This window comes from Ooceraea biroi, chromosome 12 (assembly GCF_003672135.1).
Source record: "Ooceraea biroi isolate clonal line C1 chromosome 12, Obir_v5.4, whole genome shotgun sequence".
Taxonomy (NCBI): Eukaryota; Metazoa; Arthropoda; class Insecta; order Hymenoptera; family Formicidae; genus Ooceraea; species Ooceraea biroi.
The window spans coordinates 6,770,386-6,789,800 of NC_039517.1; the positions used below are offsets into that span (position 1 = coordinate 6,770,386).

The 19,415-nt window shown below is 43.5% G+C and overlaps 1 protein-coding gene across 5 annotated transcripts in view; it reads right to left on the bottom strand.

Annotated features, from left to right (window-relative positions):
- LOC105284167 (transient receptor potential-gamma protein) overlaps window positions 1-19,415 on the bottom strand; it is an 85,718-nt gene that overhangs the window by 5,119 nt on the left and 61,184 nt on the right. For all 5 annotated transcript variants that reach the window (XM_026974188.1, XM_011347488.2, XM_026974190.1 and 2 more), the window contains 14 exons: window positions 19,069-19,367; window positions 13,584-13,714; window positions 11,749-11,983; window positions 10,479-10,627; window positions 9,240-9,435; window positions 7,192-7,362; window positions 6,459-6,693; window positions 4,541-4,664; window positions 3,519-3,803; window positions 2,970-3,103; window positions 2,753-2,882; window positions 2,328-2,523; window positions 1,987-2,181; window positions 828-1,053 (listed from right to left, as the gene is read on the bottom strand). In XM_026974188.1, coding sequence (XP_026829989.1) covers window positions 828-1,053; window positions 1,987-2,181; window positions 2,328-2,523; window positions 2,753-2,882; window positions 2,970-3,103; window positions 3,519-3,803; window positions 4,541-4,664; window positions 6,459-6,693; window positions 7,192-7,362; window positions 9,240-9,435; window positions 10,479-10,627; window positions 11,749-11,983; window positions 13,584-13,714; window positions 19,069-19,367 — 2,706 coding nt within the window. The remainder of the gene's footprint in view (window positions 1-827; window positions 1,054-1,986; window positions 2,182-2,327; window positions 2,524-2,752; window positions 2,883-2,969; window positions 3,104-3,518; window positions 3,804-4,540; window positions 4,665-6,458; window positions 6,694-7,191; window positions 7,363-9,239; window positions 9,436-10,478; window positions 10,628-11,748; window positions 11,984-13,583; window positions 13,715-19,068; window positions 19,368-19,415) is intronic.

The window sequence follows — 19,415 nt, forward strand, 5'->3', positions numbered from 1 at the left end:
CTGAATCATAGAATAGATCATAGAAATCATAGATTTCGGTAAAAGAACAATAGAAAAGAAATGCAGTGAATAATTGCTATATAACATAACAATCATTAATCACTTATTCATCTATGCTCCATCTATGAACGCTCGAAGATTCAAATTCGCGTGATATTCGAGAACCCCTCGGAGAAATCCTTAATTGCGGTAATTAGCCGTAAAATTCGACGTGATTAATGACGTTTTTTTTAACTCTGTATTATTACGGGGGAGACTCGTGTTCGATGACTAACGCGCGAGCGTTACCGCGAATGAAGTAATAATCGGTATTCTTGAGCCGAGTCACGAAGTTAAATTGAAAGTTTTGAAAGGTTTGCGTGACGCGATTAACAATTTGCGGATTATCAAGAATTGCGCTGTGGCTCGTATAATTTTAATCCTTAGCTCAAAAGCACGTGCATTCATTGGTGCACCGTTGAATGCGCTTTGGATGTGCTCTTATTAGCGTATCACATTGTCCCTCTTGCAGAATTATAACTTCTAGATGGAAAAGATGAAATAATTATTTGTTTATACATTATGATCAAGCCCTGTTTATACATTGCGCTTTTAATCCGCTTAATAAATTCTGCAATAATATTATTTAATTAAATAAACCCGCTTATTAAAATTGATGTAATTAATCATTCGCAATCGATATTCACGCTATCGTGCTTTATTAGTTATTAACGTTACGTAATTGATAATACTAGTGCTTAACTAGCAAAAACTGTGCGTTTCATGCAGAATAATTCTAGCTGACTCATTTCTATTTTATTTTTTCTTCTTTTTTCGGTGCAACTTACCGGTACCACTGCCCGCCGCGGTTGAAGTGTTCATGCCGGAATTCTTGAGTATCTCGATGAGCTCGCAGCGAAATGCACTGATGTCTTGCTTGATCTCGTTCACGTCATCCTCCGTGACACCCTCGCCTTCGGCCTTACGTTGCTCGACGGTGACGTATCGTCTTACCAAATTTCTCATGATGCTTTGATATCTGAAGTCACGCTCAGAAGCCTGCTTGACTTTTCGCTGAGACAAGAATCAGAAAGTGAAGTCCTCCAACTTCAAAGATTCCCGTCAAAAATGCGCATAGCGGTGTTCGCGTTCGAAACCTTGCCAAGCTACGTTTCAATCGTGGATTCTTTCAATAATGTATGTATTCGCGTTCTGCTTAGGCAAAATGTCGAGGGTCGCCATTATTCGTTTGCGACTCTCTGTATCTATTTCAATTAAATCTTCAAAACTGCCAAAATATAAAAATTGTTTACGAGGAAAGCAAGTTGAAAAATTAAATGAAGAATGAAATGCTGCTGTCTTACTCGAAGAGCTCTCTTTCTTTCTTTTACACGCCCTAAATCGTTCGTAATTTGTAAAATACGAGTCCCTTAACGTTTCCGTCAAGAACCTCAGATTCGTCGACGAATTTTCATACGGACAAAAGTTGGTAAGTCTCTTCTAAAGGAAGTTCTATATAATAAAAAAAAAAACATTCGCACGATCCATAAATCGGCACGGCGACGCGACGGGGCGTTGCGGCTAATAACGACAAAACTTTCCCGCGAATTTAATATCTCCTACAAGTTCTAAAAAATGTGCCAACTTTTCCAGCAGTACTTGAAATTCCGCTCTAAATATTCCTGCCTTCTTTCGCGCATCCAGAAACCAGATTTCGAGATCCAAAGCCTGGCCGCGGCCCTCCGCAGCGGGAATTCGTAAAAAGGCGTCTTACGGTGAACTGCATTTCTCGACATTTTTCAGCATTCACCGAGTTCGCTCTCGCAGTACGTTCCCAGTCACCGACGTCCCTTACACTTCGCAGCTTGCTTTGCATTTTGTACGAGATAAAAATTCACGTTCGTAAACCGGAAGCAGGCCGGTCCTCCCGAGAATTCGGTTGTAAAGGCGGCGTCCTGCGCTCGCTGTTGTTCTATTTTGCAAAAATTTGCCGGAAGTTATGCTTACCCTGATCGTGCGCATGTGCTCCTTCTTCGCCGCCCTGCTATGCCCGCAAAGCTTCCGATACACCCATTGTGCAACGTACCAGGCGCTCTTCGGGGTTGGTATGATGTTAAAGGGCGGTGGCACGGTTCCGCCCTCCTCGAAATAGCTGATCCAAAGTTTACTCCTCGCGAACTTCCACTCGACGTCGGCGCGCTCCTGATTGCAAATATCGAGTAACCCCGCTAATTAGATTCATTGATTGTAAAATGCGAAAACCATGAAACGCGCGATACGTGATTTCACAAATTTTTTTCGTAAGTTTTTATAGCTGTACGTGAGAAAGAAATGTGCGGGAAACTTACCGAGATTAATTGATAGGAATGATTCATCATCGCGATCAGGAGATTCAGGAGAACGACGATGTTGATGACCGAATAAGTGCCGAACATCAGCATACCCCAGAATCTGGTGAACACCTTGATGCCGTCCAGTTCGAAGCTCTCGAGATCCACCAAACCGAAAACCGCCCAGAACAACGTTTGCGTCGTCTCGAATAAACTGTCGGCAAAGATTTGAGATATAAAAATCGAAGAGATATAATAAAACAGAAAAAATATCTTCAAACTAAAACATTCTACAATTTAGATCTTATAAATCTCAAAGCTATGGTTCGCTTTTTTGTACTTTAAAAATTCATATGAGAGTTAAACTAAAGAAGAGACTTTCTTCAATTTTTATGGAAAATTATGGAAAACAAAAATTCACGCAAAAATAATCGTCGAGTTACTTTGCAAATCTGCGCCAGACGATGCACGCGTTGGAGTCGGTGGTAACGTTGGCGTTCGGTGGATACGTCCATTCTGTGGGACACCGCTTCTTCTCCATGTCCGCGTAATACCACAGAAGTTGATTCAGACCTGGCGAATAGTTTTTCGTTTTCTACACTGATCTTACTCGTGCACGCTTTATTGCGACGCCATTATTCGTATAACGTCGAACATTACCGCACGAGAAAGCGAAGAGAACCAGCACGTAGAGGAAGAAGAACTTCATAATGTCCATGACCATCCTCGACAGGGAAACTTGGAGGGGGCCGAGGTGCGGATTAACGGAGAATATGTAGACGAGCTTTAGCGAGCTGCAACGCAACATCGTTCGCATTTAATTCAAGTAACATCGACGGTGTTAGCAGTCTCCTGTGCTAACTTTCCCAATATCGAGTTTTACGTTACATCACGGGCTTTATCTCCCTTCCACCTCGCGTTAACCAGCGCAATAAAAAATTCATTCGCATTCTGAGCACGGTACCACCACTTCTACGTATTCATCATGCTACGTGCGGTGCACGGATTACGCGTATTTCGGGATTACGAAATTACAACGCGCGGGGAAATATCGGTAACACGCATGCACACGCATACGCGTATCCACTTTATTACGTCGCAGAGTAAAACGCTCTATTTCACGGGGCTTTTAACGACGTTGTAACTGAAACGCACATGGCCCACGGGCTTCGTTATACAACGGAGAGACGCGCGATCGCTTATTATTACCTGAAAATGTTGGCGGCAGAGAAGAGGCCCTCGGAGATAAGCATCGGATCCCAAGTGTCCCATTGCTCCCGCTGAAGCTCGGTCACAAAGCCCGGCTTCTGCTCTTCGTTCTCCTTCTGTACCCTGTAGTAGGCTACAACCCTGAGCGCCACGGTGGCTACGTACAGCGAGTTCGTTACGAAGTCGATCACGTTCCACATGTCGTGCGCGTACTCCTCCAGGCCCACGTCCCACAATTGTTTCACCTCCGACCAGATCAACCCCGACACCCAGGCCAATATAAACCTGCGACGTGTCGCATCACAGTCATCTCGATCCGATCGTCGGGGCTACGAGCGCAAGAGAAGAGAACTGCGGCACGCAATTGCGCGATTCGTTTCACTTAACGCGACTCTCGTTAAGCGTCAAGCCTCGCTTCGATCGATTTGATCGATGTTGCGGTCTCGAAATTTGTTCGGGGGCTCGTTAGCAGCGTGTCCACATTTCTTTCTCCTTGGTCTTGCCTCTTCCGCGCGAAAAGCGGGCTCTCTCGGCGGCTTATCGATCGTAGTAAATTAAATGCGAGCCCGACGCCGAGATAAGCATAAATTCGCAATGTGACGGGTCCTGATCACCTCGTTCCCGATCTCGCTCTCGTCCCGGGGAAAAGACTCCTCGAGATTGCACCCGGGTTTATCTACTGTCGACTCTAGTATGTAATACTTCGACGTTCTATGTATATTACGGTCTCTTCTGCACCGAGCGCGGAATGTCATAAGCCGGTGGATATTACACGAACTTTATTCGGCTTCTTTTACTTTATTACCCGTATTTTTTTGCTCGTTCTTCTTATTTCCGTAATTTTCCGCCGGAAAATTGCTCCCGGCGCGCGTATGAAATTCGGCATAAGTATTCGTCTCGTTGCTTCTCATCGGGAATTTAAGAACTTTAATAAAGCGTCGGGTGTATAGAAATATGTTAAAACAAATACGTGTGTGAGATATGTGTACAAACATTTACGCGAAACTTGAGAGAAGTCTTACCATTCCACGATCGTCGGCGCGGCACCTCTCTTCGTCGGCGCTGGTTGAGGTTCCTCGACTACGTCGTGTCCCATCCAATTACCGATCACGCTTTCTATCCGCTGACTAGCCAGAATTAACATGACTGCGCAAGCAAAATTATGCACAATCATCATCGTTGAAAATTCAGGACGATTTTCTCGTGACGTCGAGTCGCGACAGTAATAATAGAACTCGTTTCTTGGTCCAATTAAAACGGACTTTATTTCAGCGGAGATTCAACTTGCGGAGATTTAATGCCTCGGATAGGTAATGTTGGAAACCAGCGAGCTAGGCTGAAGAATAAAACACTACGGTAGCTACTGGTTTTCAGTTTAAAAAATTTTCTGTTTTTTCTTCCCGAAGGAATTCATCCAAAATTGTCTTTCATGTTTCTTTCGTAAACCTCGTTAGTGTCTAGTTAATATAGAAATTTTCGTCGGCGATAATGAAGCGACTTGTACAACCGGATCGTGTTGAATGGCGAAAGCCAAGCAGGATATAGCGCTCGTGGCCGGGTGAACAATTAATCTCGGAGCAGTAATGCTTCTTAGCCTGAATTCCGCGCATTAGTGCACGACTATTATTGGTAGCGGCAGCGAAAGGTATTTGTAAACTGTTTGACATTCGCCACATGGATGTTTGATCCGCCAACGTGCCGGGAAGTTAAATACGTCGCAGGAAAACGCTGCTCGCGCAAGATGCATGTCGCCGAATACTTCGAATACAGGATGATTTCATACTCGATACTGTAAGCACGTGAAATTAATAGATCATTGCACATTCGAAAGTCTCTGTTTTAAGCAAATTTCTTCAACATGAGTGTCTCTTGATATCACGTATGTTATATTTAAAGTAACATAATTTTTTTAAAAACTTTCGCTTCTCGCGAGATAGTTGTTGATTTTTCACGAAATTTTCAAATAACATTTTAAAGTCAGATGTAACGTTTCAGAAATTCGCAGTATAAATTCTACATTGTTCGCGGGAGTCGGCAGAACCGATGCAAGAAAAATAGAAATTATACTTAGAATACACAAAATTTAGCATTCGCCAGATGAATATGAAAGTACGTTCTTGATTTAATTTTGATTTTACGTTTACGTTTCTAATTTTCTGTATTCCATCAAAATAAATACGAGTATGGTTCGTTAATCTCAGAGATATGAAAAATATTAAGTTTTTTAAATTATACTCATTGTTGCCCATAAAATGAATCCGAAACTGATCGATACGAAACAGGTATTTTTCATGTAACGATTCAATAATGTACGTGTGCACGAGAACCAGACGAAAAACATGATCGACTAAATAATTACTCCTGATAAATGAAAAATTGCGGCGTTTGCAAAACATTTCCTGCTAAGTTATTTGCTTAGTGAGATATTTAACGTGATCGAGCGGACTCGGTCTCTCAATTGGCTAAGAAATTAATGAAGCGCCACAAAGTGGCGAACACGGGGGCAATAACGTCGACCGGCGCGAACGAGGAAGAATGTTTGTAAGATCGGGCTTATTGAGCTGATTCAGCGCGGTACCACCGATATTTCCGGAACGAACCGGATATTTGGGTCACTGCTGATCAAGTGTGCCGAACAATCTAGGAAATGGCAGGTTACGGCCGGATGTCGTGCCAAGCAGTTAGATTTAAAGCGTGACATGAAACCGCCTCGGCAGAACGAAACACGCCCGGAACCGTCAGATGGTTCATCCGTTTCGCACATGCGTCAGCCTGGAAGACTTCCTTGCGCCGGACGTGGTTTTGATCTCTCAGAAAGTTATCGATCAGTCGATAAAGACAAAAATGTTTTATACAAGGGAAGTCGACAGAAGACGGCGACTTATATACCGCACGACGTCGGTCATGCAAGCGATCCACCACGAGGATATATGTACTCACATAGAAAAGTGAAATACGACGCGGAGTGGCAGATGAATTTGATGAACGGCTTCCTCATGGTCTGGCCGACCACGCTGTGAGGCGCGATGATGTACGCCACGCTGAGAAATGGGAAGAGTATGCCGATCCTGACGATCTCCAGCACCTGGAGGAACAAGTTCTTCCTCCGGAATCCCGGCAGACCCTCGTACCAGATCGATGCCAGTAGCTGCTGCACGTTGGGATGCGCCACGAACTGGAAATAGCCAGGTAAGGTAATATTGGACCGACATTTTCCCTCCGTTCATGTGAACGAGATGAGGAGGGACGGGCAGCGAAAGGTGGTCGCTTCAATCAGAGTTTAAACTGCAATTGCTCTCTGTCCGAACTGTCGTCCTTAATTATAACGTTAAATTAACGGACACCCTGCATCTCCTTCGCTTAATTGAAGTTTGATTGTAGCCGCGCCGCGTCGATGGTGCTTCGAAATCTTGATGTCGCAATCAAGCGAGAAATTTGCGACATGACCATGTTTCGGAGAATTGTAATAAACGATTCCTTCGCATGTTCAACTCAAGACAATTTATGTCTTTACAAATTCGAATGCTCGTCCAAGAAAATAAAATGTGATTTTAATCACTAAGAGCAAAAGTTTGATATTAATACAATTGAACATAAGGTGTAATAACACGTACAGAAAAACAATATGTATATGATACAAAATTATAAAATTAATTTTTCTGTCATTCCTTACCTTCTTCTGTCTCAGTTTAATGGCTAATTTTAAACGATTGAGATGCATCCTCTCTCCGTGCTCAAAAGCTGGTCCCGTTGGGTCATGATTCAGCAGGACTTCGAGCTCGTAAGAAGTTCTAGTGTGGTCCAGCAGGGCGGTGGCGAAATCTTGGCACTGTCTTCGAAGCTCCTGAAATCACGACGTCGGTGTACATCATTTATCTCTCTCTCCTCCCCTTGATCGCTGTAATGCAATTTCGATGACGCGCGTTCTCCACGAAACATTTAATCCCCTAAGGTCGTCGAAAATAATTCCCGTAATTCCGCCGTGAGATGCCAGACACAATCGCCCAATATCTTCGAGAGAGAGAGAGAGAGAGAGAGAGAGAGAGGAAATTCTCCACGCTGTGTTGCTTCGCGTGTCGGGAATTGCGAGCCGCGAGGATTCGCGCGCTTGACAAAGCCAGGGGCTGATCGAACTTCCAGGCTTCCTGCAAGGTCGACAAGCGCTCGAGATCTTGTCCTAATCGTTCGGCCCGATCTCACCTCGGAGACTCGATTGAATTCCCGTCACGTAACCCGCGGATATAACAGTCTCCACAATGTGTCCCGCATTGTCGACCGAACGAATGTCGAGAATTTCCGTGGGAAGTCTTCTTCCGCCCCCTCCATAAAAAGACAAAGATGACATCGCTCGTCCAGAATCGACATAATCTATTTCCGTTAATCGCTTACCGATCGGCTGGCGATGCGCAGTTGCCGGCGAGGGAATTTATTTCCCGAGACGCTTCGCATTTCGAGTGAGCAGCGTTTCCCGTTTCATTGTTTCATCGTTTTGCCAAAGCGTTTTAGCAAAGAATTGCTTCCTTGATGGAACCCTAGTTTTAGCTCCTTCACTGTTACATTTTTATAGTATCTTATACACGATACTAAGATGCAAGTCGAACAGCGAAGCAAACGGACGATGCAATCTTATTACTTCGGGGTGTTACCGCGCGCGGCTTATCTGGCGAACACCACCGTTACCTCAAATTGCAGTCTGCAACGACAGGTTGCCAACCTTCAATCTCAACGGTGCCGTAAACTCGGTTTATCTCGTGGGACGCGATAATGCTCGCACAATGCACGATACTTAACGTGTCGCTCGACGAAATTTTTAACGAAAAAGAGATATGCAAAGAGATCACACGAAAAATTAGACTCATGATCGATTAGCGTAGCTGAGATAAACGAGGACTCACGAACCAAACTTCCCCGAAAGCATCCTCAAGAATGAGGGAAAGCATGCAGGGCAAAGCAGGACGGAAAGGGAGAGAAATTGAGAAGGGTTCCCGGAGCAATTTATCAGGGCCTATTGGTTCATGGTCTCAAAATCATCTTCATTCAAGTTCCGTGAGATCGATGCTTGAAAAATGGGGAAAGTACAAGGGTGCGAGGGTGCAAAGAAAATCGAACTCTTCGAGAAGGGCGAACGAAGAGCGAAGGTTCAAAGAAACGAAATGATGATGCAGAAGAACCCTGGTAGAAGCCTGAACGTTGACGAGGCTGAAAGGGAGAACAAAGGGCGTGGTAAGGAAAACTATAAAGCAACTCAATAATGGCGTGCGTTGCTTCGGTCGCCGTATTGCCGCCGCGGGTCGCGATTTATGCACCTATAAATCAAAAGTTGCTTGAGTGCGCCGAGCACTTTAACTTTCGCCACTTATTGTTAGATAGAAAATCGAGAGACGAGGAGAGAGAAAACGTGGCACCGCTTCAAGCACGACGCTCGACCGGCTCGAGAGATCGATGGAGGAGAGACGAGAACGTACATCTTCCATATCACCGTTAAATTAAGGAAAGCACGTATTAACCGCCGTGTTATATTACCCAGAACCTTGCCGCAGAATAAATTTGTCACGTGAAAATAAACTGCCGCGGAAACGAGGCATCTCGTCGAGGAACATCGACGCTGCGGGTAAATCAATTGTGTCGAACTTGGAATATCTTACGTGCAACGATCCAGTGTAAAGAATTTATCTTATTTATGAATTCATGGCGATACCATGGAAAATGGCCGTTCCTTACTTGATACTCGCACTTGAATTCGTGCTCCAGGAACGATAGTCGTCGAAGTTCCCAGGAGAGTTCGAAGGCAGTCAGGATAGGATCCTTAGACGACAGTGCTATCAAGGATGGTGAGGCCAGTGCCCGATAGGCGTTTATTCGGCTCCTCGAATGCCTGAGGGAATCCTCCATCCTGGATGTCACGCACTCGTCGCATCTACAATAAATAACGTATGATCAACAACTAAAGGCTAAAATGAAAGCAACTCCGATGGATCGCCGAATGGTGTCGGCGTTTCTCGAATATTTCCCAGGGCGACCGTGTATTTCGCGACATTATATCATCTTTTATGACACCGTAACGTCTTTTCAACATTTCGACCGGTTCACGACCAACGGGAAATCTTGTTCGGATCCAGAGAACGTAGCTGTTTGGAATTTTCTCGCGAGACACTTTTATATAAAGAAAAGGAGGATAGTTTCAAAGGCGAGACGCGGTTTTGAATGATAATATTTTTCCTGCGAGTTTCGAGATTTAGAAACTCATGCAAGAACAAGTAATTTCGTTCGAAGCGGCGTTGTATATTTGAAATTGCCTCGTTTCGCCTCCATGTGCGAAAAAAGACAGCATCTATTTGTTATCTTCGCGTTCAAATAAGCACGTAAGTTCTCACTCTGTTCATATCATGGATGAAGAAATTCTTCTGTAAAGTTCTCTGATGCGGGATATAAGACAAAGCAAGTTTATGAGGCTTAATATATAATGCTATTATCACGGATCAAATGTTCTCTTAGAGAGTGATAACGTAGTGGTAACGCTCATATACGCTTAGCCTAATTTAATTAGCTTTTGTCGCGTCCGCATAAAGGGATAAGACGATAAACCGGTCGAGAGAATTAATTAGCCCCGAAAAGAGCGCTCTTCGGGATCAAGGACCGGACACTTCTGAGAAGCACTCAAAAGAACCACAGTAAATCAATTTTCAATTAATATTTAACATCTATTTCGGAAAATTACATCTCTCAGTAAAAGTGTCATCCGCATTATTCATTAATAATCGTGCAAAAATAAATAAATTAATCTTTTTTAAGTTAAAGTTTACAGATTTTATTCTATCTCTTTTCTCTTTATTTATTTTTGCACGAGAAGTTATCCGCTTTCCAATTTTATCGCATAAAGAAGGATTGCAGTTCACTATGTGTGCGCATATAACTCCCATTTATCATGAAAGCGTTTAATAAACTTCCAAAGTGTCTTACCCACAGCGAACATCATGCGGCATCGGCAGAGTGGATCCACGATCTAGGAGGATCTTTATTATTTCGTAGTTGTCCCTGTGAGCCGACAGGATCAACGGCGTGATGTCGGGCGTGAACGTGGCTGTATCAGGCGGCAGAGCCTCCCAGCTCTAAAGGATTAAAACCGCAAGTCATTACTTTCGTAAAGTTTCGTCGCACATGGAGAGAGCTTCCCATCTTCCGCGCTCGCACCGGTAATTTTTCACTCATTAGTCCGCTCATCAGCCTCTAAAAGTAGCATTCATGAGCTGCAATTATCGTTCTTAATTCGGCACGTTCGAGTTCCCTTCTTGGCGAGTTCGCTCTTTCGATTTGACGAATGAATTAACGAGTGAAATAAAAGGAACGGCCCGATGAAATAATAAAGTGATACATAAATCGACCGAATGGAAGACAGTTTGTTCTCCACGCAGACAATTGACAAATAATCTCCCATCGTGCAGACTCACGTTCCCATTGTGCTAACGCGATCAGCTTAATCAGTCATCGTCGCGGGTGGTAGCACTTCCCCCCAGGAAATCGATTCAACCTGTATAATGAATTCGTTCGACGCTCGCGGACGCCGGATATCATTTTGTACAAGTTCCACGTAAGCTGATTTCTTGCCAAAGCCGATTGCAGTTCCGTTCGGGATTCGGTTTACCCCTTTTTCCCTCGCGATCCAGCTTCCGTTTCTCTCTTCGCTGTCGCGAACGACTCTTCAGTCGTTTGCGTTGCAACAGAGTCGCCTTTATGACGCAGGAATAACTTGACGACGGAGCGAAGGGAAATATCCGCGTGTGAGATAATCGAAACAACGAGCAATCAGATTTACCGGCTCCAAAATCAGTTTACAATCCGCATGTCTAGGTATTTGGCATTCACGCCAGAACACAACAGCATCGCGCGGTTTGATTAGACACATAAAGTATAATCGTAAAGTTAGATCATGAATACGATCGTTCTCCACGTGCCGGGAAGTTGTAAGAATTTTATAGCTTTCACTTTGATATTACTCTGTTTTGTGTTGTTCCATTAAAAAAGAAATTTGGAGACAACTTTTGTCGTGAATTCAACATTGCCGATTCTTCAAGCAAACGCAGCAAGCGAAATGGCTTAATAAATTATTACAAATATGTCATTTGCAATAACTTTTACACGATAGAACATTAAAGAAGATTTATCGACAAATTATTTTTCATCCTAGCGGGATGAGTTGTAGAGAAGATGCTTGAAAAACATAAACGCTTACATGTGGATCGCCGTTTTTGTGAAAACTCTCCTCGTGCTCTAGAAGAACCTCCACCGCCTCGACGAACTCCTCGGAGATGGCATGGAGAAGCGCATCCTTGGTATCGACCTTGTGCTCTATTAGAAGCTCCACCATCTCCAGATTTTCATTATCGATCGCCATGAGAAGAGCCGATCGTCCGAGAGGATCCACGCAGTTGATATTAATTTCGGTCTCGTGGGCTTTTTGCAGCATTCTGCAGTGACAGGGGGATATACCGAAGATTGATGAATTGCCGTTTACGATTCGCAGCAACACACATTTATACATAGAACATCCTAAATCCATCGCACGTCTTTTTTAATATATGATCTCTGCGGTTAATGTGAAGAGCTCTCCTTGACAAAAATATCGAGCGAGCTTGACATTTACCGCACCCTTTTAATTTTTGATGTTGTGTACCTAGGATCAAACTTCATATTAAAATTCCATTAAAATAAGATCCATTTCTAAATCGCTTGTTAAGCTAATATATTGATAATTCTTTTAATTTATCTTCTCCTAAGCTTTACCTTTGCTAGAATATCTTTATCGCAAATTACAAGTGGTTTATTCTCGTCGAGGAGAAAGTAATTTCAAGTTAGCCAAGAAATATATGAGGAAAGACATCCGATGGTTTCGGGACAGACCCAATATGATCCAAGAAAAATTTCTGGCGGCTGTAGCTTCACGGAAACGTAAAGGCTGAGTTGAAGAATTTTACGAGATTGAGACGTTAATCATAAATCGCAATTAGTTTCAATTACGCCAGTGCGAGGGGAATAGCAGAGAGAATTCCTGAAAGTTTCAAAATCACGTGAGCGTGCTTCATAAGATAATTACGAGATCCTCTGCCGACCAAAGACGAGAGTTCATGCATTTAAAAGACAGTACATGTAGTAAACTGTTTCTCACGATAAATCAAGCAATTTGTTTCTTTAATGCTTAACGAAAATTCATTAATACATTTTAAAAAACGGCAATCTATTTTATTCTATTTTATTTTCGTATTTTACGCAATTTTCTATATATTATGAAAACGATTGCGAGGATAGTTACGTGATGATCCCGTTTTACAGTTATCCCGATATTTTTATAGAACACGCATGCTAAAGTTAAATTAACACGATAAAGTAAACCAAGACTTTCTAGCCTTTTAGCGAGTCCAAGTGAAACAAAATTTCCGTGCAACGCTGCAACATTTAGTCTCTCTCGGCGAAAAAGTTTATTGTCATTAGTTCGTATTCTTTTTACCACGAAAGGAGAAGAGTTTTCTTTTCTCGCAGAATCCGCTCGCTCGTACAACGAGATCTCCACTCGACACACTCGCCCACGTCTTTGCCGGCACGCGTACGTATGTGTGCACGTGTCCGCAGAATAACGAGACTAACGAGGAGCAATAATCGTGCGCTTAATTCGAAAAGAAATTCGAAAAGAGAGAAAGTGAGATGGTAAGTGCACACGTGCATTTATACCCGATAAACAAGGCGACATCTGTGTCTTGTAATAGCATATTTGCAAATTCTCTAGTTAACTTAAGAAATTCATATCGATCAAAAAACTTTTCATTAGTTTCTTTCTTTCTCTCTTTCTTTCGCATATTTCTCCTTTTTCATAATATAGACATTCTTCTCAGCTATTACAAATTCGCGTTCCCGCCTTGCAATGCTGCATCTTATTGCACCCATTGATCTTAACTAAAATGAGGTACGTTAAATTAATTCTGAAATTTCTTCACTTTTCCTACATTAATCTCTTGTAACATTACAGAAAGCCAACGGGGACCACAAATTTTTCACCGCAAATGTTGACCTCACCTTCTAACGGAAGCCACATCTCCGCGCTCCACGGCAAGAAGATATTTCTTCTCCTGAAGCGACAGGCTGGCCATTTCCTGATGAGGTCGCACCACGTTCTCTTCCTCCATCATGCCGTGTATGCTGTGCCTCTGAAAGCGCAGTAATTTCATGTCATACGTAAAGGATATTTCACATTGATACTGGCCGTAAACCGATAAACGCACAAAACGTACAAAACGCAGAAATTAATTAGATTGCGGAGAAAAAGTGCATTTCGATGTTTGGATCGCTCTGTTGCTCTTCGTATCGAGTGCAGAAGAGGAGAGAGAGAGACGGAGAATTCTTCCGTGAGACAAACAGCGTTCCTAAAACGTAACTTCCGCAGCTGTATACCCTATAGTACGCAAACTTGGTCGTGTTTCTCGCGTTGTATCTTCTTCCTCTGGCGCTTCTTCGGCTTGGCTGTCTCTAAATGTTTTCGCCCCGTTTTACTGCGATGCGTTGCGCCATTGTCGCGGAGGGGTTGAGTTACACACCCTCCAGGATGCGCATTAAGTTGCACATATTTCGCCCGGTCTAGTTTGCGTTCTCCTATTCTGCCTTCGTATGATTTCGCGCGGCGGAAGCCGCATGCAAAATACGGAGAGAGCACACATCCGCCCGCAGAAGCAGTTAACGAGGTGAAACGCGGTCCTGTTCTGGAGATCAATCGTGGTCCCTCTTTCATGACTGTCCTTGTGAGATACATGTGCAACATGACGTAACATTGCATTACATTCCACCCTGTACACGCTTCACCTCTCGACCGCGATCGCCTTCCTTGATTTCTCGACGAATCGCAGCCGGGGTTTGCAAATTTATTATTAATTGACTTGGAATTTAATTCTGCATTCGGCTCTTTTCGCTATTTCTTGAATATCGAATATCATTGAAACGACATCGGAAATTGAACGCAATTAATTCAATTTTGAGTTTGATTGCATGAACGCGAGATACGATCGCAACGGTGAAATTGATACGAGGGGAATAAAATTTTATCACATAGCTCGTAGATGGAAATGAAAGTGTCATCGTATAAATCGTATGCTACCATTCGCCACAGAAATTAGTAGAAATTAGAGTCCGTGCGATCCTGTTTCACATGGGAACCATAAATGTAAAACATACTTGATAGCGTGTTTCAAGTGCCACGGGTGCATACGTTTCGTTTGTGTCATACATTCGGTTGCAATTAATTTCCCAGACATTGTCGTAAACAGCGAAACAGTCGAAATAGATATTAAGCGAGATTAGCTATTTTATCGTCGACTATCAAAATTTATTGGAACTGGCTCGCACGTAGCCAATATGCATGCGCTAGTTATTCGTCGCGACGAAATTCATCCGTCGCCATGTGATCGCTCAGCGATCAACGATATTGCGTAGCGCGAGACGCAATCCGTAAATGTCGGACACATGTACGACGTAGGAACGTGTAAGTTGAACGTAAATCATGACCCAAGAAGACTGGACGTCGATATTTCGCATGACCGTCTTTGCCTCGATGGGAGACGAACTTTTATCCATTTTTAGGAGAAGAGTGCGTAACTGTTACGGCGAAAAAGGCTCATGTGGGCCTTAGCGGGCCGTAGTGGGCACATATGATAGACGGTGTTTGCCGAGGGTGCGCCGGTTCGACAATTAAGGTGCGCCCTTAAGCAAACACTTGTCAGTGTCGGTCTACGCGGTATTATGTCTCAGTGTGTCGAGTGCTTCGTCATATATACATTTTTTCCACTTTTTACTTTATTGTCCCATCCTCCGCTTTGCACGTGCGAATCTTCGCCATCCCTCAAGAGCAAATTGAATTAATTAGATTGTATTTCATCAGATCGGGTATCTTCCTTCAAAATGAACAAATGTATTCAGTATTAATCGCAGAGATTATAAAAGCTCAGATTGTAGACTCTGATTATCCATCAAATGTGGAGAATAAAGTTTTCTGTTGGAAATTATGTATTTCTGAATAATATGAGAACGATTTGATTGTGTCTGCTCGCTGGGAATGCAACGTGCGTTGAGTTTTTAAATTAGAGAATTTAATTACGATTGTCGCATTATGTCACTGTTAAACGATCTGGAGGATATTTAATTCATCCTCCTCAAATGCAAAATACAAACTGTTACTTAATTTTAACTAAACTAACTACGATTCAACTTGGCAATCTAACTATTAAAGTATAAACTTCGTGCTCCTGTTCTCTTCTCTTTAAATGCAAGAAAGAGAACACTGAGTGCGTCGCTGTGTGCACCCTAAAAGCATCGTCATATGGCTTTCAAATTCTCTTTAGAGCTCCAAAGAGCTCTCGCGTTTTATCGCGTTCTATTACAAAAATATTAGGAGATTCCCGGCATTCTGAGGAAAGAGAATCTCACGTCGTCCTGGATTGTATCGACGTCCTCAATCTCGGATATTGATTCCCGTTTCACGGAAAAACCTCAGCGCTATTTTTCGACTCGTTTGTTTTCCCAAACGACAAGGCAGATCCCTCAAAGAAAAGCTGCCCGAGTGAAGCCTCTCCTCTAATTTCGTAAAAAGATTCCTTCTCGCTTTCTCGCCGGTGAGAAGCTGCTTCCGTCGAGATGGTTTTGCAAACAGGATTAAATCCGCCAACGGGAAAACGCATCAACGCTGCTCGCCGACCGTGGCATCTCGCTCACCTATCGTGGATTAAATGCTTCAGTGCCTCCGTTACGAAACACCTTAAAGGATTTCGAGTCTGAGGTACGACATATACCCAGCAAGCAGACACGTAACACGGCTCGTGAATCCTGCGTCATTAAGGAATCACTCTGCTCGCAACTGCAAGAAGTGGTACGAGTCGATAGACGTTACAACCTCTGCAATCAATACCGGATGCATTCGTTCAGGCAGAAACTTCGAAACAGCTAAACTTACGTAATAATCATTAATTTACTGTTGGAGAGCCTGTCTTTGACAACATTATTCTCGCAATATCACAGCACCAGCTTTAGTTACGAAGAATATTTAGACTGTTATAATTATGAAATGATAAATAGCTTTTGTGTCTTTTATGATAGAAACGACAATTTGGCGCACAATAATATAGCAATAACTTTCAATAATGAAATATTTCTACCTTAATAAAATACTTCCACGTCATTTATAATAATTGATCGGACAGTGATTTAATTTTAGTTTTGTTTAGCCTGATGATCATCAAGAAATACACGTGCGCCTCCATCGTTCCTGATTTCGACACGCGCGACACGTCAGATCGTGCAGACTATCTGTCGCCTTTAGTGCCTGTCTAGATGGTGACTGTATCTACTGTCTGTATTTGGTTGCTATTTCTACTGTCCGTCGTTTCCACTGTCTGCGTCCGAATATTCGTATCTACTATTCGCGCCTCGTAACGGGCTGCGTATTGCACCGACGATAAACTCTCTCTATGGAGATATATATTATATTTCTACTGACTATCGCGCGACGTGATCTATTGTCAAGCGATCGCATTGTCTATGACTATTTACGAGTGTAACGTGAACGGCGTGAAAATATGTACAATAAAGAAGGCAACGTGAATCTAATTTGTAAGAATTTCGAGAGGACAATAGAAATTAAAATTGAAGAAATAAAATCGCGACAAGCCGAGAATTCTATATGTCATTGGTAACGCATGATTGATAAATTTTAAAAAAAGTAATAAAGATTGCTGGGTAAGAAATTTTTTTATTTGCCCTGGTCAAAGATCGCAAGATGGAAATTTTCCTTGAAACTTAAGACTGCTTCCTGCAGTTGGTCAACTTTGATTCGGTGAAAAATTAACTCGCGTTAATGAAAGCACGCCGAGGACGGGCACGAAATTCGCGTAATACACCAGAATTCAGTGGCTGCGGTTTCGCAGCGCGGGTTCAGCCGAGGACATTTACGAGGCACTAAAAGATGAAAGCATCCCGCTTGCGCGGGAGCTTTTCCATCCCCAAATAGATTAAGCGCGCGTTTCTACGGCGTGTGCAGAGTGCGTCTCGGGATGGCAAAGCGTTACGAGGACGTAATCGGACGATGGCCCGTGGAAACCTTTAGGTCAGGCGTTCCCGGTCGTCCTTTTCTTATCCTTTTAGGGAATTTGGTCGACACGTCGTTTTACGAGATGATAAAAACGAACGTTTCCGGCGCGCAGTTAACACGAAGTGTCCGATAGTCCGCGCGAATTTTTCCGTCTCGTACTTCACCGCGGAAATGTCCTCGATCGATCCGGGAAACGATATACAGAAAAAACAGTTTCCCAAGCGGCGCATATTCTGGTCATTCTGGTCGGATCGGTTTTACGGAGTTATTTACTTTCGATCTTGCTGTCTGCCTCTTTTTCCAACATGCGTCCCGTCGCTTTAGACATTTAGCTATTAATTGCGCGCAGAACCGTGGAGAGCAGACTCGGAAATCAGACTCAGTGCCTGCTATTTGCAGATTTGCAAATAGCAATTCCGCTAAATAATGCAGCCGCGAGCGGAGGAATTCGACCAGGCTTGAGAAGGGATTTGGCCTTATTCGAAGGTTAAACGTCTGCGCCATCGATCAACGCGGCCGTGCTGCCGATATTATACACATCCCCCTGCCAATCCTCGGCCTCTATGCAAAAATAATCACCCGCCGACGGTCTGTCGCTTCGTCGTCTGCGTTAAACGCGGTTATCGAAACAGCATTAAGATTTAATCTAACTTGACCCGGTCGGTGCCGGGGCTGCCCCGAGTTCCTTCCGTCGACGGACGAGAAAATCAAGAAGAGGCAAATCGCGCGCAGGCAAACTTCCGGCGTGAGCCAATAAAGAACGCGAGTGGAGGAGAGCAATCGTTTCCTCTCGTTGATTCTCGAGCCGCGCTGAAATTGCACCGACATCGGAACGTCGTTATCGGCTGCCACCTTTTCTGTTCCTTTCGTTCCAGGTTTGTCGAGCTCGTAGTTGGCGTTTCCGGTTCTCCGGCGAGAAGAAGGGAATTTACGCGAGTGCCGCGGCGACGGTGCGCGCGATTTATTTTCAGCCCTTGGAACTTACCCGATGACCTTTACGCTCGCCACCCCATTACGGTCGGATCGCGATTTAAATTGATAAAGCGGCAAAACTCGCATCATTTTCGCTCTTTCTGCAGTATTTATTACATCGGAGAAAGAAAGAGAGAAACAGAGATAAATAATGAAAGCAAAGTCACTGAACAAGTGAAATAAATCAAAAATAAATAAAAAAAGATCGCAATCTATAATGACATGAAAAATATGCAAATTAATTTCATAAGTAAAATGTAATAAATAAAAATTTAATAAAGAAAAAAGCTGGAAACGCTGATATCTTGAAATAAGTTTAATACCTGTGACTCTCTTTCTCTCTCGATGATGTCGACGAAAATTTCTACAATCTCGCGGTTTTCCGCAATTTATTTCCATCATACCGTATACGTCACTCTTTCCAAATAGCTACGCTTGCACTTTATATTTGTATGGTACCTTGACTTTTTTGTCGATTTCCGGTCGTTCGAGCAGACTAGTCGTTTGCTGTTGCGCGACGGCGGCGGGATACGGCGGTGGGGGAGGGCCGGCCTCGGGATCAAAGTTAACGTGCTGCCCGGAACCCCGTAGGAAGCCGCCGGTGACGGCGGCGATTCGACCTCTCGCTGTGTCGGCCGCCATCCTCAAGGGGAAGTTATTCGCACTACCTTCACCCAGACTGTCGTCCTCTTCACCGACAACTTCACCAGGGGTTGCACTGCCCCTGGCGAACTGCTCCTCATCTTCGTACGCGCTTTCTGAAACATGAAAATAGTCATCCCATCGATTCGTGATCAAAATTATGA